The following is a 23,889-nucleotide window of genomic DNA, read 5'->3' on the forward strand; positions in this document are numbered from 1 at the left end:
CACCATGTTGGAGGCTGGGTTTAGTACCCCTGCCAGAGACTTGTCATGGTGTACAACATCTCTCGTGAGCTCTTCTGAGATTGCCTGATGTGGCGCAGGTCTTTGGCCTGAGAAGAGATAACATCTCTTCACTTCTGGTATATCCCCAATGGCCCCAGCCTCTTCCATGGCTGCAGAATAAAATGGGAATAAAACAAGTGGTGCCCATGGACTTGACAAGTGTAATAGCAAACCCTGTTGTCTTGGGTTCACTGAAGCCTGAAGGGTTGAGGTGCTGCTTATCTGAGCCCCAGCCCATGAAAGAGAACTGCTCCTCAGGAAAGAAGTAGCTCTGGCTCCATGCTGGTTTGGATTTGGACTCTTCCGCCATCAAAGCTTCTGGTCTGATGTGAGGAAAGAAATGAGAAGAAATGCTTCAATGTTAGGGTTCAGTAATGGAGAGGCAAATAATTCCATCTATGGTTTATGTAAGGGGGAGACCCATACCCACTATGTTCTTGCTGCCTCCCAGCCACCGCTACCCTCCACCTGTCTGTGTCACTGCCCCTTCACTAACCTCTAGCAGTTTGAAAGGAAAAATAGGAGACACTCATTAGTCATTTTTGCAGCTATTTGCAGCTCTTAGATAAAGGTCAAAAATAATGGGTAAAAGGCTCCACAGCTATTTACTGATTCACACTATGCTGTCTCCTAATTCATCATACAAAAGAAATTTAGGCATGCCAATATTTCTCATCCTAGGTATTCATTTTATGTGTAGGTTTTTAAGCTAATAGCATGGATAAGACTGCTACTAGCTAATATTCACATAGTGCTTACTATGCCCAGGAGCTGTCCTAAGACGTGTGTGTGTGTGTGTGTGTGTGTGTAAATATAGATATAAAATGTAATGTTCAGGACAACCATTTTACAGATAAGGAACATGAGGCACTGAGAGGTAAAGTGACTTTCCCGGGGTCATCAGACAGTAGATGGCAAATTCAAAATTTAGACCCAGGTGACCTAACTCCAGAATCTGTGCTTTTAGCCACTATATTATACTGCCAAAGGGACAACTTGACGTCATATAAAACCCTGCATGTAAGGAATTTTCTGGCTGGATTATATGTTAGCAGAGAAGAGAGAATGTTCTAGAGGGAATATGAATGTATGAACTTAGGGAATTCCTAAAAGAATTATATAAGAAAAATATTTAGGGCATGTGTGTGAGTTGAGAGTTATGAAATACTGAAAGCAAGCACAGAAGTTTTATTTTTTTAAAGAATGCAGCTATACATCAATTATATGTCAATAAAACTGGAGAAAAATTTTGAAAGTGGATGTGACTCAGTTCCCTAGCAGACATGGCCCTGTACTATATTATAGTGTATCATATCAGGCACTATGTTCTAGGCTCCTTTCCTCATTCACTCCATTAATAGGGCAAAGGTTATTGGAAATCTATAAGATCATAATCTGACTTTGATAACAAAATTTGATATGAAAAGCAGATTCCTTCTCCAGACTACTGAGAAGAAATGCACAGAATCCATAAAGCAAACTATACCTGTACTTGAATCAGTTATTAGATTTAACCAACACTCGATAATTCCACTCACCTGCTTCTATGTGTATCCTGACATTTTTTAACAAAAGAGTATGTGGGTTATAGAGATACTCTAGTTTAACTTGGCTGAAATCAGGATGTCTTTTTTTTTTTTTTTTTACATTTTAGATTCAAAATATTACACATCTACTTGCCCTTAGTACTACTTTCTCTTATAAAACCTTAAAAACTTCCTGCTGGGTAGAACTCTGTGCTCTCTGAGGGTCTGGAATAGGATCTTCTTGAGGAGTTCCCGGGGTGATGCAGTGGGCACAGTGAGCCAGACAATCTGGGTTCTGGCTACTTATGATCTTCTGCAACTTACTTTATATCCCTGTGCCTCACTTTCCTCATCTAAAAAAATGTAGGAGACTAATGGTATCTATTTCATAGGTTTGTTGTGAAGATTAAGTCAGTCAATACACAAAAGTGCTTAGAACAATACTTGGCACACAGAGAACAGGCAATGAAATATTAGCTATGTTGGGAATGATGTTCCTTAAATCTCCATCACTCAAAGAAGCGTATATAATTGATTTGTTGCCACCATAAGCCAGGTTTTTGTGCAAATGTTTCCCCTCACATCCCACAGTCATTAAGCAAAAACAAATCTGTAGACTAAGTTATAAAATCCCTAGTACTAGCAATTTCCTTCTCTCTGGACAAGGTGCCACAGTGAACGGAAGTACATAGAAGAGGAAGGACTAGGAGGCTGGAAGGGGTAAGCCTGGGGCTTTACTACCTCTGGTGCACATTGCCTTCTAGGAGACATGAGATCTAAGTGAAGGCCTGGCTACTGCAGGAACCAGAGCTCCCTGAGAGGGGCTGCCCAGAATGGGAAAAGAAGCATAGATTTTTAGAGTCAGATCTGGCTTTGAGTCTTTTCTGTGTAATTCAGAGTTAAGTAGTCCCTTATTTTACTCAGCTTTAGTTTCATTATTCATCAAATAAGGATAAGGGCTCATAGGGTCATTGGGAGGATTCAATGAAATAATAGATTTAAAATGACAAGCAGTGTCTGGCATATAGCATATGCTTAATACATATTCATTCATTCATTTATTCATTCCCTCTTCCAAAATATTAAGTGTCGATTATGTGCTATGTTGGCTTACCTTTTCCCTGCTGTGATAGATAACAATCCACAGTCACTTTCCACAAAGCTTTCTTTTGTGTATTTTCAAAGAATGGGGTTTAATAGAATATTAGGTACTTATAAAATTATTAGAAGACCTAGAGCACAGGATTTTAAGAGTAGCCTTAGGTATTCAAGGAGCTGCAATTTCTATCATAATCAGTGAGATGGGGAATCAAGTGGTCAATACTAGAACTTGGGTTCAGGATCAAAACCCCATCTGTGTTGTATTATTAACTTTGGGCTACATCACTGTTGTAATAAATAAACAACCTAGAAATCTCATTGGGTTAAAATGATAAAACTTTATTTCTTACTCATAACAAAGTTCACTATAGATCATGGAAACTCCATGATGCTCTCTAATTACAATAAGAATGCTTTCAGATAGATGGGCAGCTTGAGAAAGAGCCATTAGAGATCTGATAAGAGATCTCCATGTCTGGGAGCCAGGCCCTGTAAGTGCTGGGCTTGTGGCATGTGAGGCTGGAAAACTTCTTAGCTAGCTCCAGATATGGAGAAGGCAATGGCAACCCACTCCAGTACTCTTGCCTGGAAAATCCCATGGATGGAGGAGCCTAGTAGGCTGAAGTCCATGGGGTTGCTAGGAGTCAGACACGACTGAGCGACTTCACTTTCACTTTTCACTTTCATGCAATGGAGAAGGAAATGGCCACCCACTCCAGTGTTCTTGCCTGGAGAATCCCAGGGACAGTGGAGCCTGGTGGGCTGCCGTCTATGGGGTTGCACAGAGTCCGACACGACTGAAGCGACTTAGCAGCAGCAGCTCCAGATAATCAAGTAACAGATTTGTCCATCAGTAAAAGACACAATAACAAGGTACTTCTAATAGCAACAAAACTCAGGCAAGTTCCTTCTGTAATGTTATTTAAGGAAAGCACTTAAAGGATAGACACCTGCCCCTTATCCCCACCTCCTGCAGAGAGTGGGTGGAGCTCTCTGCAGGAGGACTAGCAGAACTGAAAGTCAAAGCTCTTGTTTTGGAGCACAGAGGACAACCACACAGTGTGGGGCATGCTGCTGAGCATGGGCACGGTGAAGGGAACAGTTCTCCAGTCAGACTACACTCCTGCTTCAGCCTCTCTGCCCAGACAGCTAACTCTGTCAACTACCACTTTTGGTAGTACCATTTGCTTGCTGAAGCAAATGCTTCAGAGGAAAGAGGCAGAGGAAGTAAGGGTGGGGTGATGAATAAAGTGGAAGGTGAAAAGAATGCCTTTGGCTGTTGTAAGGAATGGTCAACTCCGGGAACACCTTTGATACTGGGCACAGGGGAAGAGTTTAGAAGCCCAGGCAGTCAGGTTGTGAGCTGGCGATTTATTCTAGAGAGCAAGCAAAAGAAAAGGCTCAGAAGAGGACTTGAACCAGGCTTCTGGAAAAGGCAACAAAGGTTTAATGCCTTCTCCCTCAGGGGCCAGAAACTGATGAGTACCTTAAAGACAAACTAGAAAAAATAAATACAGTATCTCAATAGTGCTATTTAGGATAGGGTTAGTCACTCAGTTAGTCACTCTGACTCTTTGTGACCCCATGGGATTCTCCACACAAGAATACTGGAGTGGGTAGCCATGCCCTTCTTCAGGGGATCTTCCTGACACAGAGATCAAACCTGGGTCTCCTGCACTGCAGGCAGATTCTTTATCGTCTGAGCCACCTACTGAGCACCTACTATGTGCTAAGCATGGGGCTATGTCCTTTACGTGGATTATCCTCATTCTCACAAGAACCACGTGAAATAGGTAGAATCATGCCCATTTTCCAGGTGAGAAAAAATGAGACTGGGAATAGTTTAATTGACCAGTCGAAGGTCATACAGCTGGCAAATGGTGGAGATGGAATTCAAACTCATGCTGCCCCCTCTTCAGGGACCTAGTGTCTTTCATAAGCACTTACTTGGAATCAGTGGTCTCCTGCTCTGATGTCCTCCAAAGCCCACCAATGCCATAATAACAAGGGGGTTGAGCCTTTTCAGCTTGAGATCCCAAGTGGCCCCTTACTGGAGGCAGGAAATCACTGGAACGCAGAGCAAAGGATTCTGGCTCTGCTGGGAGGCTTTGTGAGCCCTGCCTCGGGGCCTCCAGGTGGCCAAAGGCCGGAAGCTGGGGCTGCTCCAGAACCTCCTCAGGATGGAGGGCACCAGAACCAGTGGTTTCTGAACTGAAATACTGGGGTGGCAGCTCCTCCTCCTCCCCCGCTTCCTCCTCTTCTTCCTCCTCCTCTACCCCTTCCTCCTCTTCTTCTTCCTCTTCCTCCTCCTCCTCTTCTTCCTCCTCTTGCTGCTGCTGCTTTTGCTGCTGTTGCTGTTGCTGGGCTGCACGGAAGAGCCTGTACTTCTCCCAGTTGGGAGGAGGAGGACGAGGAGGAGGAAAGGCCTTCTTCCTGGCACCCAGAGCATCTGGCTGGGTCTCATCAACTTTGTTGAAGAGCTCCTTCCTATGCTGCTCCCAGACCTGGGAACTCTGAGGATCCAGGGTGATGTGGCTTTCTGAGAAGGCACGGCTGCGCAGCGGGCGAGGCATGGAGGCTAGGGAGCTCTCCTCTTCATAAACGGAGGTTTCCTCTGTTTTTTTGGAGGAGTGCTTAAAGTCTCCAAGGAGGTCAAGAGAAGAGACTGCTCGGTAGTTTGACAAGTCCAGTGCTGGGTTCTCAAGGCAAGGATGGAATGGGGTTGCCCATGAAAAGCTAGCCTTGGAATGAGCCATTTCCCTGCAAAACAGCAGATGAAGGCTGGATAAAACAAGCACACTGCAGATGGTCCCATAACTTTAGATAACCTCATTTATGTAAATTTTAAAATGGCAACAAAACAATATAATATAGGTAGTAAATGTAATAATATTAGTAATACTGTTCTGTACATCAGTGTCTCTTTTGCTGTCTCGTATACAGGGTTATTGTTACCATCTTTCTAAATTCCATATAAGGGAGAGGGTGGGATGATTTGGGAGAATGGCATTGAAACATGTATAATATCATATATGAAATGAGTCGCCAGTCTAGGTTCAATGCACGATACTGGATGCTTGGGGCTGGTGCACTGAGACAACCCAGAGGGATGGTATGGGGAGAGAGGAGGGAGGAGGGTTCAGGATGGGGAACACATGTATACCTGTGGCAGATTCATTTTGATATATGGCAAAACCAATACAATATTGTAAAGTTAAATAAAATAAAATTTAAAAAATGAGGGATTAAAAAATATTAGTAATACTAATATATGATATATAACATTGATAGCTAACATCTAGGTGCCAGACATGGTTTTAAGCGATTTCCATGTCTTAACTTCTTTAATCCTCACAACAAGTCTAGGAAGTATCTATTACAATTATAACCCAGTCGTTGCTCTGGGTCACAGAGCTATTAGCAGTAAGTGGCAGAACTAGGATTTTTTTTTTCCTATTTTATTTTTATTTTATTTTTTTAATTAATTTTATTTTTAAACTTTACATAATTGTATTAGTTTTGCCAAATATCAAAATGAATCCACCACAGGTATACATGTGTTCCCATCCTGAACCCTCCTCCTCCTCCTCTCCCATACCATCCCTCTGGGTCGTCCCAGTGCACCAGCCCCAAGCATCCAGTATCATGCATTGAACCTGGACTGGCATCTCGTTTCATACATGATATTTTTACATGTTTCAATGCCATTCTCCCAAATCTTCCCACCCTCCCCTCCCCACAGAGTCCATAAGACTGTTCTATACATCAGTGTCTCTTTTGCTGTCTCGTATACAGGGTTATCGTTACCATCTTTCTAAATTCCATATATATGCATTAGTATACTGTATTGGTGTTTTTCCTTCTGGCTTACTTCACTCTGTATAATAGGCTCCAGTTTCATCCACCTCATTAGAACTGATTCAAATGTATTCTTTTTAATGGCTGAGTAATACTCCATTGTGTATATGTACCATAGCTTTCTTATCCATTCATCTGCTGATGGACATCTAGGTTGCTTCTAGATTTAAACATGGAGAGTCTTGCTCCAAAGTCTGGATATACACACCACCCCACTCACTCAGATTGAATGTGCTGTGTTCTGGGGCTTGCAAGTGTAGTTATCCTGCTACATTTGTTTTTGTTTTAACTGTGAAACATTTCAAATGTTTTAAAACATACAGAGATTGCTATAATAAATATCCCCACCTACTTCCCAGAATTAAGATATTTTAATATGTTGCCATCTATGTTTCATGATTTTTAGTTTTTAAATTTTATTCATTTATTGCTTTGACCATACAGTGCAGCATGTGGGATCTCCGTTCCCTGACCAGGGATTGAACTCATGTCCCTTGCATTGGAAGGCAGAGTCTTAACCACTGGACCACCAGGGAATTCCCCATGAATTTTTAAAATAAATAAATAATACCCCTTTGTTTCACCCCCTACTTCTATAACCCTGCTGCCTCTCTACATGCAAGCTATATCATGAATTTGGCATGTATACTTTCTGTCCATATTCTCGTGCCAAAAAACATCAAGCAGGCCATTCAGAAGTATCTGCTATTTTGGATTTTAAATATACCCTTCTAATGCAATTCTAAACAGAATTTTCAACAGGAGTTTTTAACTGTAGAATGCTTTTTGTTAAGTTGCAAAATAAAGAAAGATACAACAATCCCCATTTATCCACTGTTTCATTTTCCATGGCTTCAGTTACCTATATTCAACCACAGTCCAAAAAACAGTAAATGTAAAATTCCCAAAATAAACAACTAAAACTTTTAAATTGTGTGCTATTCTGAGTAGTGTGATGAAATCTCTATCTGTCCTGCTCCATCCTGTCCAGGATGTAAATCATCCCTTTGTCCAGTGGATCCCACCCATTAGCCACTTAGTAGCTATCTAGGTTATCAGATGGACTGTCACAGTATCACAGTGCTTGTGTAGAAGTAACCCTTATTTTACTTAATAATGGCCCTAAGGCCCAAGAGTAGTGATGCTGGCAATTTAGATCTGCCAAAGAGAAACCATAAAGATCTTCCTTTAAGTGAAAAGGTGAAAGTTCTTGACTTAATAAAGAAAGGGAACAAATGCTGAGGTTGCTAAGATCTATAGTAAGAATGAATCTTCTATCTGTCAAATTATGAGAGGAAAAAAACCTGTGCTCATTCTGCTATCATACCTCAAAGTGCAAAAGTTGTGGCCACAGTGCAGGAGAAGGGTTTAGTTAAGATGAAAAGGCATTACATTTGTGGATGCAAGACATAAATGGAGAACATGTTCCGGCTGACAGCAACGTGTTACACCAGAAAACACGAAGCCTATATGAAGACTTCAGCAAGGGATTCCCTGAAATAAGTGACTATTGTAAGTAAGGGATGGTTATAAAGACTCAGGAATAGGTTTGTACTGAAAAACATAAAAGTTACTGGAAAGGCTGCATCTGCCAATGAAGAAGCCACTGCCATGTTTCTGGCAGAGTTGAGAAGTTGATCAAGGAGAGAGAATTCACATAACTTTTATTGTAGAATATGTCTATAATGTTCTATTGTATTATTAATTATTATTGTCAATCCCTTACTCTGCCTAATTCCCCTTGGAGAAGGAAATGGCTACCCACTCCAGTATTCTTGCCTGGAGAATTCCATGGACGGAGGAGCCTGGCAGGCTGTAGTGGGAGTCTCAAGGTGTTGGACACGACTGAGTGACTAACACACACCACCCAATTAAACTTTATCATAGGTATATATGTATAGGAAAAAACATAGTGTATATAGGGCTCAGCACTATCCGTGTTTTCAGGTATCCACTGAGGGTCCTGGAATGTATCCCCCACAGATAAGGGAGGACTACTGTATAATGAAATGTATACTTTGCTACAGAAGAATGGGAGCTAAGTAAGGCATTAAGCATAATATAAAGCAATTGTAATTAAAACAGTGTTTTACTGATTAATAGAATGGAATTGAAAGTCCAGAGACATATTTAATATCAAACTATAAAAATGTATAATTCACCTTCCATAACAAGAAGATAAAGATGTATTAATATATTTTTGAGACAATAGCAGAGAAGCAGTGTTATTTGAAGCTGTACCATATATTATATATCAAAATAAATTCCAGATTCAAGAGTTAAGGGTGTGTGTGTATAAAATGTTAATATATGTGTTATATATGTATATATTATATACTTATAAGAAAAAACTATCAGAAAACTTAAAATCTGTCACTTGTGAGGTGAAATAAGAAATTCGCATCTTGTAATAGAAAAGTATATCCAAGGAAAAGAAGTCTAGGTTTACTTAAATATGTATAAAAAGTCAAACTTCAGTGTAATAAAGAATGACCAAAGCAAAGGACATCTCTTTAGTCTCAGAGTTTGAAGAGTTAAACTCTCTAAGCCAGAAGATCTGGTTTCCTGCTTTAGCCTGTGAGCAATCAGCATCATGCTAAGTACTGCCTCCTGACAGGAAATTCCAACAGTTGAATTAAACCATCAGACAGAATACCCATTCAGTAGTCATGTTGGAGCCTGAAAATATTTCCTTAAAAATAATAATACACATAATGGTGGCCAAAATGAGACAGAATGGAAAGCAAAATCTCCTTCACTCCCCTCATTTCCAGTCCCCATCCTGGCTAGCTCATCCTTCATGTGGATCAGAAATTCATAGCCACACATTCCCCATTCTCTTCTCATTTGGACCTTAGCCCACCTCTAGCTTCTTAAGATTATAAAAATTCCTTGTGTACAAACTGTTCCACCTGCCATTTCCCCTGGTTAGGAAGCAAACAAACAAGACGGTGAGTGTGAAGTAAAAGGATGATAAATGCTATCGGGCGGACAGGTCTTTCCTGACCACCTAATCTAAAATAGAGACAATTTATCCTTAATTATCCTTTTTCTGTTTTGTTTTTCTCAGAGCATACATTCCCACAAGGGCAGAGATCTTGTGTGTGTCATTCATCTGATACCTAGTGCCTGGCACATAGTAGGCATTCATAAATATTTAATAAATGAGGTAATTAAAAAAATTCCAGGGGCCATGATACTCATATAATTTTTAAAATGTTGAAGTAAAAGCAAAAAGTAATAAACAAGACAAAGAAGGACACTATAATATTAACGATTAAAAAAGACAAAATCTAATTATCCTGAATCTTTATGTACCAAGTAATATAGCATCAAAATTCATAAAGCAAAAATATAGAAAATGTATAGGTAGAAAAAAGCAGAAACAAAATATGAGACTGTTTCAGCTGATGACAGATATGATAGTCAAAAAGTAATGAAAAAAAATCTAAATTTCTTCATATACCAAAAACAGACTCGACTTTCTTTTTAAGGGCCCATTAAAAAATTTTTTTATTGACTACATATAAAACCAAAAAGTAGAAGTAGAAGAGCTACTACTGTAGCTCAGGCAGTAAAGAATTCGCCTGCAATACAGGAGACCCAGTTTCTATCCCTGAGGAGGAAAGATCCCCTGGAGAAGGAAATGGCAACCCACTCCAGTACTCTTGCCTGGAGAATCCCATGGATAGATAAGCCTGGCTGGCTACAGTCCATGGGGTCACAAAGAGTCAGACATGACTGAGCGACTAATACACACAGACTTGTATCTAGTCACAATACAATAACATTAAAAATTAATGAAAAACAATTATTTCTAGCACATAGAAAATGAAAGGGAGAAAATATCCTCCACTCTAGTAAAAAAGGAGACAATCTAAAATTGTAGACTACCTAGAAAATAACAATAATGAAAATATCAGAAGTAAGAGAATATGGATGATTAAAGCAATGGTTAAAAAAATGATAGTCTTAAATACTTACATTAATACATAAAAACAAAATAAATGAATTATGCTTACAACAAAAGAAGGTTAAGAGACACAAAAATAGAACTAAGCAAATAAATCTAGTGGCAGAAATTAATACACTAGAAAACAAATGTTAGAACTAATAATTAAAGCCAACAACTTTCTTTAAAAGAAAAAACCATAAAACAGATTATCCACTTGCTAATTAAAAACCCTAAATGCACAAAATTAGAAATGGACAAATAACCACAGCTACAGACTAAATGAAAACAGTAAGAGAACACTTTGATCTACTTTATGAAAACAAATTTGAAAACTTAGAAGTTTTCTAAAAAAACAAAAATTACCAAAACTGATTCCAGAAAAATGAAAATATCTAAACCACCAGTTACCATAGGAAAAAAAATTGATAAATTTGACCAAAAGACAGCATACTCTCATGTGAGTGAAGTGAAAGTCGCTCAGTTATGTCTGACTCTTTGCGACCCCATGGACTGTACATTCCATGGAATTCTCTAGGCCAGAATACTGGACTGGGTAGCCTTTCCCTTCTCTAGGGGATCTTCCCACCCCAGGAATCAAACCCAGGTCTCCCACACTGCAGGCGGATTCTTTACCAGCTGAGCCACAAGGGAAGCCCTATACTCCCATGGTCTTGTGTTAATTCTGAAAGAAAGTAAAAGTGCTAGTCACTCAGTCGTGCCCAGCTCTTTGCAACCCCATGGACTGTAGCCCACCAGGCTCCTCTGTCCATGGAATTCTCCAGACAACAATACAATACTGCAGTGGGTAGTCATTCCCTTCCCCAGGGGATCTTCTTGACGCAGGAATCGAACGCAGGTCTCCTGCATTGCAGGCAGATTCTTTACTGTCTGAGCCACCAGTGTTAATTCTACCAACCTTAAGCATCAGACAACCCATATGCTATTTACCCTTTCTAGATTTTGGAATCTAGAGAATAAAGGGAGATGAAAAGAATCCTGTATAACATCAACATCAAAACCCAGCGACTAGAACATACATAAAGGAAAACCAGAGATTATTTTCATCGAAGAATACTAATGCAAAACTCACCATTTTGCATGTAAAACAGAAATACTAGAACATTAGCAGATATAAGGAATTTATTAATAAACTACCAACACATATTAAAGGTTCAAAAGACCCTTTCTGAGAAGGGTGCATGATCCAAAAAGTTGGAAACCATTGGTCTGGGGCAGTTGCTCCTAATGAAAGTAGCTCTTAATTGGAATTAACTGAAGATGTTGTTTAACATGCAAATTCCTCAGCTCCACCTCTAAAAATTGAGATTTAATACCTCAGGAATCTATAAACAACTGCCCCAAGGGATTCTAATATCAATATTTCAGGGGTCATACTATTTCTATAGTATCTTTGTTTCTACAAAGATCCAGGGTGAAAAAGATGAGAGTGTTGTGGTTTGGGGGAAGAGGTTTGGGGATAGAGTTACTTGTTCCAGTTAGGCTGGCTTCCCATCTATATAGTATGTGCCCCAACCCTCAGCACACACATTCCTACCTTCTGTCTTTGCCTCTCCCACTTTTCCCCACCTTCATCTCCAATCTAGATCTTATGAGATGCAGGTGGTGAAAGCAACATCTCCAAAGGTTCTGGTGGGGTCAATGTCCTGTAGCTCTGGTGAGAAATAACCCTGTTCTGTGATAGTCATTAAATTTACCACTCTTTCCTTCCCAGGGCACAGGGAAGACAACAAAGCAGACTGGAAAGAACACAGTGTTTAGAAAGACTTGAGTCTGACTTCCAGTAAAATTTAAAAATCTGTCTCCAGAGCCCAAAAGTTTTGTGACCTTGAGCAAAATTTATCTATCTCAGTTTTAGTAAAATATCTATCTTACAAAGCTGCTGTGAGGATTAACCATATAAAAAGGATCTAGCAATGATGCTAGGTACATGCAAAGGTGATTCATAAATGACAGAACCACGAACATTTCATGGAAAGATGGGCTCGATAAAGGACAGAAATGGTATGGACCTAACAGAAGCAGAAGATATTAAGAGGTGGCAAGAATACACAGAAGAACTGTACAAAAAAGATCTTCACGACCAAGATAATCACGATGGTGTGATCACTGACCTAGAACCAGACATCCTGGAATGTGAAGTCAAGTGGGCCTTAGAAAGCATCACTACGAACAAAGCTAGTGGAGGTGATGGAATTCCAGTTGAGCTATTCCAAATCCTGAAAGATGATGCTGTGAAAGTGCTGCACTCAATATGTCAGCAAATTTGGAAAACTCAGCAGTGGTCACAAGACTGGAAAAGGTCAGTTTTCATTCCAATCCCAAAGAAAGGCAATGCCAAAGAATGCTCAAACTACAGCACAATTGCACTCATCTCACACGCTTGTAAAGTAATGCTCAAAATTCTCCAAGCCAGGCTTCAGCAATACATGAACTGTGAACTTCCAGATCTTCAAGCTGGATTTAGTAAAGGCAGAGGAACCAGAGATCAAATTGCCAACATCCTCTGGATCATGGAAAAAGCAAGAGAGTTCCAGAAAAATATCTATTTCTGCTTTATTGACTATGCCAAAGCCTTTGACTGTGTGGATCACAATAAACTGTGGAAAATTCTGATAAAGATGGGAATACCAGACCACCTGACCTGCCTCTTGAGAAACCTATATGCAGGTCAGAAAGCAACAGTTAGAACTGGACATGGAACAACAGACTGGTTCCAAATAGGAAAAGGAGTACATCAAGGCTGTATATTGTCACCCTGCTTATTTAACTTCTATGCAGAGTACATCATGAGAAATGCTGGGCTGGAGGAAGCACAAGCTGGAATCAAGATTGCCGGGAGATATATCAATAACCTCAGATATGCAGATGACACCACCCTTATGACAGAAAGCGAAGAGGAACTAAAAAGCCTCTTGATGAAAGTGAAAGTGGAGAGTGAAAATGTTGGCTTAAAGCTCAACATTCAGAAAATGAAGATCATGGCATCCAGTCCCATCACTTCATGGCAAATAGATGGAGAAACAGTGGAAACAATGTCAGACTTTATTTTTGGGGGCTCCAAAATCACTGCAGATGGTGATTGCAGCCGTGAAATTAAAAGATGCTTACTCCTTGGGAGGAAAGTTATGACCAACCTAGATAGCATATTAAAAAGCAGAGACATTACTTTGCCAACAAAGGTCTGTCTTGTCAAGGCTATGGGTTTTATAGTAGTCATGTATGGATGTGAGAGTTGGACTGTGAAGAAAGCTGAGTGCTGAAGAATTGATGCTTTTGAACTGTGGTGTTGGAGAAGACTCTTGAGAGTGCCTTGGAATGCAAGGAGATCCTACCAGTCCATTCTAAAAGAGATCAGTCCTGGGTGTTCTTTGGAAGTAATGATGCGAAAGCTGAAACTCCAGTACTTTGGCCACCTCATGTGAAGAGTTGACTCATTGGAAAAGACTCTGATGCTGGGAGGGATTGGGGGCAGGAGGAGAAGGGGACGGCAGAGGATGAGATGGCTGGATGGCATCACCGACTCGATGGTCGTGAGTTTGAGTGAACTCCGGGAGTTGGTGATGGACATGGAGGCCTGGCATGCTGTGATTCATGAGGTCGCAAAGAGTCAGCCACGACTGAGTGACTGAACTGAACTGAATGCTATTCTTGCCTGGAGAATTCCATGAACAGAGGAGCCTGGCAGGGAACAGTCTATGGAGTCACAAAGAGTCGGATATGACTAGGATACTTATTGTTAGAGTGAAGTCACTTACTCAGGGTCCCTGCAAATGATTACACAAACTGTGCAGTGTACAACCTTCACTTCTGTATGCTTCAGCCCTACTCCTTGTTCTTATCAAGAGAGTTGAACTGCACCATCCTCTGGTTAATGTTCAGCCCTACTCAATAGCCAAGAAACAAAGAGAACTTGGGTCTTAGCTCAGATACATGGTTGCTGAGCCAGGAGGCACTAGATTAACAAGGATTTTAACCATAGGTTCATTTACTCACTCTTCTCAACTACTTAAAAAGGAGAAAGAATAAAAGCCAAGTTTAGGCTTAAAAGCAGTGTGAAGAACAACAAGACTATATATTCTAAGTTGTTTTTTGTTTAGGCATTAATCAGTTATGTCAGCCTTACAGAATTTACCTCTAAGTAGCCAACTCCAGAACCAGTTGGAAGAAAAGAGCACACTCTTGTAGGGACATTCAGTGACCCAATCCATGGCACTATAACACTATCCGTGGCATGGGGCTCCAGCAAGGCAACCTGGACATTGCTATTCTCTGCATAAATTCGAATTTGAAAAGCACATCCCTCCCACCAACATGGTCTGTATAAGGGCAGCCTAAACCTTTTAGAGTCACTTACATGAGGGGAGCAGAAATAGGCAAGACTCCAGAAAAGGGTAAGGACTGCCCTCAAAGAGATCAGCTGGGCCAATGTGTATATATGTCATTCCAAGCTGTCATTCAGTATTACACTGTGCAAGATGACCAGATCTAAGGGGAGCCAAACCCATAGTCCTCGCTTTCCAGGCACTAACAACTGAAGTAGACTGGTGAATGCATGTATGCTAAGTCACATCAGTCCTGCCCGACTCTTTGCAACCCCATGAACCATAGCCCGCCAGGCTCCTCTGTCCATAGGATGCTCCAGGCAAGAATACTGGAGTGGGTTGCCATTCCCTTCTCCAGCAGATCTTCCTGACCCAGGGATCGAACATGGGTTTGATCATGACCTGAGTCTCTTACATCTCCTGCATTGGCAAGTGAGTTCTTTACCACTAGTGCCACCTGGGAAGCCCTAGACTGGTGAATGGGAGGCTTCCACTGAAGTGTTTCAGGCTCAAACCAAGAACAGTGTTCTCTAGAGGCCCTATATGCATAGAAATCTACAGTTTTCTTTGCGAACAAGTAAGGATTCTTCCCTAGAGTGGAGGATAAGGAACTTCATTAAGGAAAAAGAACTATGGTTTCTTACTTATTGCTTGCTATGTGTCAGGCACTGTTGTAGGCACTTCTGCCTATGTATTTCTATTACTTTTCACACAAGCTCACTGAAGTAACTATGCCATTACTGCCAGTTTGAAAATGAGGATCCTGAAGCTTAGAAAGGGAAATTAATTTTACCAGCTACTGAGTAGTAGTAGTGTCTGGACTGGAACTTGCCTTATTTGGCTCCAAGGGACAATCACACTGAAGCAAGGACTCCTGGAGTGAGGCAAAAGGTACTCGCACTACATTCATCACAAGGTGTTCTCAAAGACTTTGGCTCCTTGCTGAAGAGAGGGGAGGAAGCATGGAAGCTAAGTCTGAGAAAGGGCTTTGCTGACACCAGCCAAGGAGACTACATCTCAAAAACAAAAGCAAATCATGTGCCAAGTCCTGGGCTGTTATTCTCTTTTCCTCTTGGCACTGGTAGACTGTGCTTCTGATAAATAGATTTTCCCCTTTTGTTACAATCTTCTTTGGGGAGGGGTTCATAGTAATTGAAAATGAAAACTAATATTTGCAGAGGCTGAAAAAGTCTCCCCCTGCCTCCTTTGGCCTTTTGAAGCTTTCTTGTTTGGAATTTTTATTTTTAACCTCACCACAATAGCTTGGCATTCCAGGATCTCAGCCGCGAGATGGCACAGTTCCAGCTCCATCTCCCCTTCCCCCTTTCTCAGGAGCTAAAAGATACGACTGCTCCAAGAGAAACAGCCACTCCCAGCTTATTGCTGAAGGAAATATTTGCAAGATCCAGGAAGTGAGACACAAGGAGGGTACACAGGGAGGGAGAAGGGCCCAAAACGCTTATTGTTGCCACCCTTCTCTACCTCTGGGGCCACAGAACTTCAAGTAAGGAACAATTAGTCTGGTAACAGCAAACACAAGTGGCATGATTTGCTCTGGCATGATACAGCTCCCAGGAGTCTGGTGCAAAGTGTCCTCTGAAGAGATCTGAGAAGTCCTTGCTTTATTGTGGCTATCTTGGGTGAAGCTTAGATCCCTCTCTCCAATGACCCCAGCTTGGAGTTTTCAAGAAGGTTTTCCCATTATTCCTCTGAATTCTATGTAGTGTCACAAACATGGTGCTAACGGAGGGTAGCGATCGCTCTTGTTTACTCAAAGTCCATCATGTGTCAGGCACAGGGCTGGACAGTTAAGAGACTTGATCTCATTTCATCCTTGAGACAATCTTGTGGCTTGAGCATTCTCTTGCCCATGTTAGAAATGAGACTCAGGGAGGTTAAACAACGTAAGCAGCCAGGAGAAGTTACAACCAAGGTCCATCTGACTCCAATGCCCATGGTTTATGCCAGCACAACATGCTGACTCTTCAGCATTCTCATAACCTTCTCAAAAGATTTAATAAAAGACATTTTAAGTGCACATAATGTATTGTTGAGATGTCAGGAGGGTTTGATATCCACCAGCACAATTTAACAGAAGATCAGGCTGCCTGAGGTTATTGAGGCTCTATTCTCTAATAGCCAGTGGTTCTGACACTTAAACATGCATCAGAATCACCTGGAAGGCTTATTAAAACACAGGTGGCTCAGTCCTATCCCCAGAATTTCTGATTTGGTAAATCTAGGGCAAGGTGTAGAAATTTAATTTTTAACAATTTTCAGAATGATGATGGTACTGCTGCTCCCAAATCATACTTTGAGATACACTGCTTTAATCAGTCATTATTTTCCAGGTTCCCAACTTACTAGGGTATCTTAAGAGGTATAAACCCATTTTTAAAAACTCTTAAAACAAAAAGGAATTTTAATTAACTATATACATACCACCCATGTGACAAGTGGGATGAAGATTTACAAAATAAAATGAGTATACTGGAGGTCCACAAAGCTCTGGGAATCTTGATGCTATTTAAGGAAATTCAGTGCCCCACCACTGTTAAACAATGGATGTGCCAGAGGGAGAGAGCAATTTTTGTATATTTGAATGCCCATGTATACCAGGTGTTGCTGCTGCTGCTGCTGCTAAGTTGTGTCAGTTGCGTCCAACTCTGTGCGACCCCATAGACGGCAGCCCACCAGGCTCCACTGTCCCTGGGATTCTCCAGGCAAGAACACTGGAGTGGGTTGCCATTTCCTTCTCCAATGCATGAAAGTGAAAAGTGAAAGTGAAGTCGCTCAGTCGTGTCTGACTCTTTGCAACCCCATGGACTGTAGCCTACCAGGCTCCTCCGTCCATGGGATTCCCCAGGCAAGAGTACTGGAGTGGGGTGCCATTGCCTTCTCTGATACCAGGTGTTAAGGTACTGAATTTCAAAGACAGGGGGATAGATTTAATACCAAAGTTACAAAGAACATAATTTTATCTCCAATAGTTTAAAAGGCAATCTGGGTGCTGAATTATGAACGGCAATTATTATTATAGAGTAGTTCTTTGGCATGCATGTATATACCATTTGAGGTTTTAACCCTTTAAGAGTAACCCTAAAGGTCCATAATGAACTTATCATTATGCAAAGGGTATGAATTTGACTTGCAAGGTATTATAATACTGGTTTGCAGGGCAAATCACCAAGCAAAGGAGGGAGGCTAGTCAACCACTTGGCATTCGCATGTTAATGTGGCTTGATGGGTCTCTATTTGCTATCAAGGTACACAGGTGCACAGTAACCCTGGTAGAGAGAAAAAATGCTTCTCTGTAATGCAAACTACTTGCCAACTAGTGCTGATGATGGAAGTGAAGAGCAAATGTAAAGGTCTTGAGAAAGTAATGGCTCTAAGTCAGATAATAAAATGTTCATTAGTGGGAGTGGAGGGAGAGGTTCTATGTTGTAGTGATGGTGACAAATTTGAAGATTCACAGAGGTCTGGTAATGTACTGCCTCAGAAAAGTCAAGACAGATAAGCAGAAATGCTAGTTGATGGAGAATTCTAGCAAAACAAATTCTAGCTGAGAGATCAAGCATGGCTGCTAAATAACACTGTCTGTCATTGGTACAGGGATTTTTCCAAAGCCCTTGATCTTTAACTTTGCAGGCCTACATCAAACCAATGTGGGTTGCCTCTTCTTCAGATTTTCTTTTTTGTTATGAATTCTAGCAAGTTGACATGTACCCAAAGAACACCACATGCATTCAGCTCCAGCTGTTTACATTTTACCAGATGCCTTTCTGAATCTTCTTTGTACATGGCTACTATCAGATTCAACATGGTTTAGAATTTAGCCTTTTTTGTTGTTAATATTATTACAAGTAGTCAAATCTGTGCAAGACCCAATATTTGGATACCCATCATAGTTAATGGCTATATTCTATACCAACATGATATATTAGATTGGTAAATCTTTTCCATGATTATAAATAGCACTACTACAAATATCTTTAAACAAGTTACTTTTCCCTTTTTAGGTTACTTCCTTGGGGGGCATGCTAGATCAAGGAGTATGTACAGTTTTATAACTCTTGTCACATATTTCTAGACTGTCTTTTAAGAAAACTGAACTAATTTATACTGCTCCATGAAACACATACTGTTTCCTCAAGTCTTGTCAAGATAGGGTTTTGTAATTTCTATTTATAATTTCAATCAACTGTTGATAATTTAATAAGCTGATTGTGATACCTTGAAGTTGTTTTTATTTGTACTTGTTTAATTGGTACAGAGGTTGTACTTTTCCATGCAATGATTTTACTGTCTTTATTTCCTCAAGTGTAAATTGGCTGTTTATTTTCTTTGTCCCTTATGAAGCTGAATCTGAAAGCTGACCTTCTATAATCTGTATCCATTCTTTATATTTTTTGGACAGTCAACTGTTATCTGTGATGCTGACCCCAGACATTTTTCTCATTCTCTTATTTAGCTTTTTATTACATTTTGTTGTACAAAAGTTTCTTTCCCCAACTTTTATATAACAATCATCCATCTTGTCTCTGATGATATCCTCCATTTAATAGGCACAAATTTATCTTCCATCCATAACTGGAATGAATATGCTATTCCACTGGTCTGCTTTCTGAAATTTATACTATAGAGTATTGTATGTGCTGCAGCTCTAAGTTAATTATTCTCCATATTGATACCTACAGTTCCCAACATTTACTGAAGAAAGATGATTGCTTTCTGCAGTTCACAGTTGCCTCCAATGTGCTCTGTAGTCTTAGAATCTGTTCCTAGAATCTCTCTTTTTTATTTAATTTCACTGTTTGACATTTTTTCAACCCACTATCATATGGTTTTAATAACTGTCACTTTATGGCAAACTTTAAAATCTGATAGGGTAAGTCTACCACCATTACCTCTTTATATAAATGTATTCTTTGGTCTTCCTGCCCACTTTTTCTTTCAGATAAATTTCACTATGAATTTAACAAGTTCTATAAAGTATCCCACAGTGACTCTAATTGGTAGTGTATTAAATCTATATATTAACTTAGGGAGTATTGTAATCATTACTGTATTAGTCTTCCCAAATTGAAGCAGAGAATAGCTATGCATTTATTCATGTCTTTATTTCTCCCATTAGAGTTTCTTGATTTTCCTTGAATAAGTTTTGTGTGGCCAGGATTAAATTAATACCCAAGTATTTAAATTCATTTTGTCATGCTCTTTGACAAATCCTTTCTTGCCTCTGAAGGTTTCATTCTTCTTAGCTGGTAAAGCCTTCCTGAAAAGTGTACTCTACCTAATGAAATGAGATTCAATTCTCAATTACCCATTTTCTTTCACTCAATTGGCAAACAGGAAATGTGTACTGGATGGTCCGCACTCTGCTTATGATGTGGTATGATAAAAAGAAGGAAGAGAGCCCTAGGCCTAGAACTGAAAAACCTGGGTAATGCTCCAATTTAGTCATGTTCTTGCTGTATAATTCCAGAAGTAATGGGCTCTGGAGTCAGATGCTTGTTTGACCTTAGGCAAGTGACTTTAATCTATCTGTGAATAAGTTTCACCTTTAAAACTGTGTCAGTAAAAGGTAACTATCTTATAGGGTCATGGTTAGTAATAAATAAAATAATTCACATGAAAATGCTTATAGCAGTGCCTGATATACAATAAACACTTAATAAATGTTAGATAGTATACCTTTGTTGTTGTTATTAATAATAGTATAGCAATACCTTTCCTTAGTCTTAGCTTCCTTATCAGTCAAATCGGGAAAATAAGGCTTAACCACACAGAGTTGCTGTGAGGATTAACTGTGGCTATATATGTGTATATACACCCTACACATTTTAAAGGTCTGTGCAAAGTGGAAAAATGGAAAAGACCACAGGAGGCAATTGTAAGTACAGAAAACCAAGAGAGGTAATCCATAAAATAATTTCTTTGAGCTATTAAATACTTCACATTTATGTACCTTTTCCTCCCAGCAGAGCTACTCACCAATTTTTTCCCCTCCTGCTAATATTAAAATGCATTTGCATTCTCTGCACACAAACTAAATAACAGTGGAGGGAGACAACCAAGAGCACAACTACCTGGAATTAAATTTTGTTGCAGGCTTCCAGGCAGAGTGGCTCAAGAATATACATTTAATTTTCCCACCTATACTCATCATTCTAGTTGTGACAGAAGTGACATGCTGCTACTGCTGCTGCTAAGTCACTTCAGTTGTGTCCGACTCTGTGCAACCCCATAGATGGCAGCCCATCAGGCTCCCCCGTCCCTGGGATTCTCCAGGCAAGAACACTGGAGTGGGTTGCCATTTCCCTCTCCAATGCATGAAAGTGAAAAGTGAAAGTGAAGTCGCTCAGTTGTGTGTGACTCTTCGCGACCCCATGGACTGTAGCCCACCAGGCTCCTCCATCCATGGGATTTTCCAGGCAAGAGTACTGAAGTGGGGTAGAAGTGACATAAGAAAAGTTAGAAATGTGTGTGTAGTCTGGGGAAGGTAATTGGAAGCTCCATCAGAATTTCTCTTTAAATGTCATCTTTGCCCTTGACCTTTCCTAGGCCTTCTCATCTTCCTTGAGATCATAAACTATGATCTGCCAGCTCCATATTCAGCATCAATATGACCTTTCCTTTGACCTCCCCTTTCTGTTTTTAAACTTAAGCCAATTTCCCAAATCCTGATCAAAAGTTCACTTAAATTGGAAGTTCTCATATTTAGCTTATATCGGAATTGCCTGGAGGGCTTGTAAAACACACATCTCTGGGCCATGTTGCCCCAGTTTCTGATTCAGTTGATCTGGGTAGGGGTCAATAATTTTCCTTTCTACTTCAGTTCTTAGGTGATACTGAGGGTGTTGGTCCTAGGACTACATTTTTTAGTTAATTAATTAATTAATTAATTTTTGGCTGTGCTCGGTCTTTGCTGCTGCCCGAGGGCTTTCTCTACTTATGGTGAGGGGGGCTACTCTCTAGTTGCATTGGGCAGACTTCTCATTGCAGTGGCTTCTCTTGTTGCAGGGCACAGGCTCTAGGGAATACGGGCTCAGTAGTGATGGCACATGGGCTTAGTTGCTCTGTGGCATGTGGGATCCTCCAGGATCAGGGAAAGAACCCATGTCCCTTGCGTTGGCAGGCAGATTCTTAACCACTAGACCACCAGGGAAGCCCTAGGACTACATTTTGAGAACCACTAACTTAAACCTTTCTTCCCTCTCTAACTACCACCCCATTTCTCTCCTTCCTTTTCTTAGCCAACTTCTTTTTAGATAGTTTTAAATGTATAAATGTCTTTTCAGTTCAGTTCAGTAGCTCAGTTATGTCCAACTCTTTGTGACCCCATGGACTGCAGCATGCCAGGCTTCCTGTCCATCACCAACTCCCGGAGCTTGTTCAAACTCATGTGCATTGAGTTCGTGATGCCATCCAGCCATCTCATCCTCTGTTGTCCACTTCTCCTCCTACCTTCAAGCCTCCCCAGCATCAGGGTCTTTTCTAATGAGTCAGCTCTTTGCATCAGGTTGCCAAAGTATTGGAGATTCAACTTCAGCATCAGTCCTTCCAATGAATATTTAGGATTGATTTCCTTTAGGATTGACTGATTTGATCTCCTTGCAGTCCAAGGGACTCTCAAGAGTCTTCTCCAACACCACAGTTCAAAAGCATCAATTCTTTGGCAATCAGCTTTCTTTATGGTCCAACTCTCACATCTATACATGACTAATGGAAAAACCATAGGTTTGACTAGATGGACCTTTGTTGGCAAAGTAATGTCTTGCTTTTTAATATGCTCTCTAGGTTGGTCATAACTTTCCTTCCAAGGAGCAAGTGTCTTTTAATGTCATGGCTGCAATCACCATCTGCAGTGATGTTGGAGCACAAGAAAATAAAGTCTGTCACTGTTTCCATTGTTTGCCCACCTATTTGTCATGAAGTGATGGGACCGGATGCCATGATCTTAGTTTTCTGAATGTTGAGTTTTAAGCCAGCTTTTTCACTCTCCTCTCCCCTTCATCAAGAGGCTCTTTAGTTCCTCTTTACTTTCTGCCATAAGGGTGGTGTCATCTGCCTTATCTGAAGTTATTGATATTTCTCACATGAAGATATGTCTTTTCAAGCACTCTTATTTTAAACTATTTTTCAAATCACACAGTAACATATAATCATTTCATTAAAACTAATGAAAAGAAACTGAAACCCTCCTATTTTGTTGTTGGAAGTGTAAAATGGTACAGCTACTTTGGAAAACAGGCAGTTCCTTAAAAAGTTAACAGAGTTATCATATGGCCCAGAAATTCTACTCCTAAATACTCAAGAGAATTTAAAACAGCTGTCCACATAGAAATTTGTATGTGAACAGTCATGGCAGCATTATTCACAGTAGCTAAAAAGTGGAAACAATCCAATGTCCATTAATATATGAATGGATAAATAAAATGTGGTATGTCCATACAATGAAATATTTGGAAAAAAAGAGAGTATGAAATACTGTTACATGCTATACTAAAGATGAACTTCTAATGCATGCTAGGTGAAAGAAGCCAGACACAAAAGCCCATATATTATATGATTCCATTTATATGAAATATACAGGATAGGCAAATTAATAGAGACTGAAAGTAGATTAGTGGTTGCTTGATGCTGAGATTGGGAATAGACAGTGACTAGAAATGAGCAATCACTCTCTATTTCTAACCTCAGGCTCAAGCAACCAGGCTCAACCAACATACTAATCTACTTTGTATCTCTATGAATTTGCCTATCCTCTACATTTCATATAAATGGAATCATTAGTGGTTGCTTGAGGCTGAGGTTGGGAATAGAGAGTCACTAGAAATGAGCAAGGGGTTTTCCTGGTGGCTCAGATGGTAAGAAATCTGCCTGCAATGCAGAAGACCTGGGTTCAATCCCTGGGTCAGGAAGATCCTCTGGAGAAGGGAATGGCTACGCACTCTAGTATTGTTGCCTGTAGAATCCCATGGACAGAGGAGCCTGGTGGGCTACAGTCCATGGGGTTGCAAAGAGTCAGACACAACTGAGT

General features: G+C 40.3%; 1 protein-coding gene across 5 annotated transcripts in view; it reads right to left on the reverse strand.

Moving 5' to 3' along the window:
• Window positions 1-23,889, reverse strand: part of SHROOM4 (shroom family member 4) — a 268,730-nt gene that overhangs the window by 9,927 nt on the left and 234,914 nt on the right. For all 5 annotated transcript variants that reach the window (XM_070366161.1, XM_070366164.1, XM_070366162.1 and 2 more), the window contains 2 exons: window positions 4,635-5,447; window positions 234-383 (listed from right to left, as the gene is read on the reverse strand). In XM_070366161.1, coding sequence (XP_070222262.1) covers window positions 234-383; window positions 4,635-5,447 — 963 coding nt within the window. The remainder of the gene's footprint in view (window positions 1-233; window positions 384-4,634; window positions 5,448-23,889) is intronic.

The sequence above is a fragment of the Bos mutus genome, chromosome X, assembly GCF_027580195.1.
Source record: "Bos mutus isolate GX-2022 chromosome X, NWIPB_WYAK_1.1, whole genome shotgun sequence".
Lineage (NCBI taxonomy): Eukaryota > Metazoa > Chordata > Mammalia > Artiodactyla > Bovidae > Bos > Bos mutus.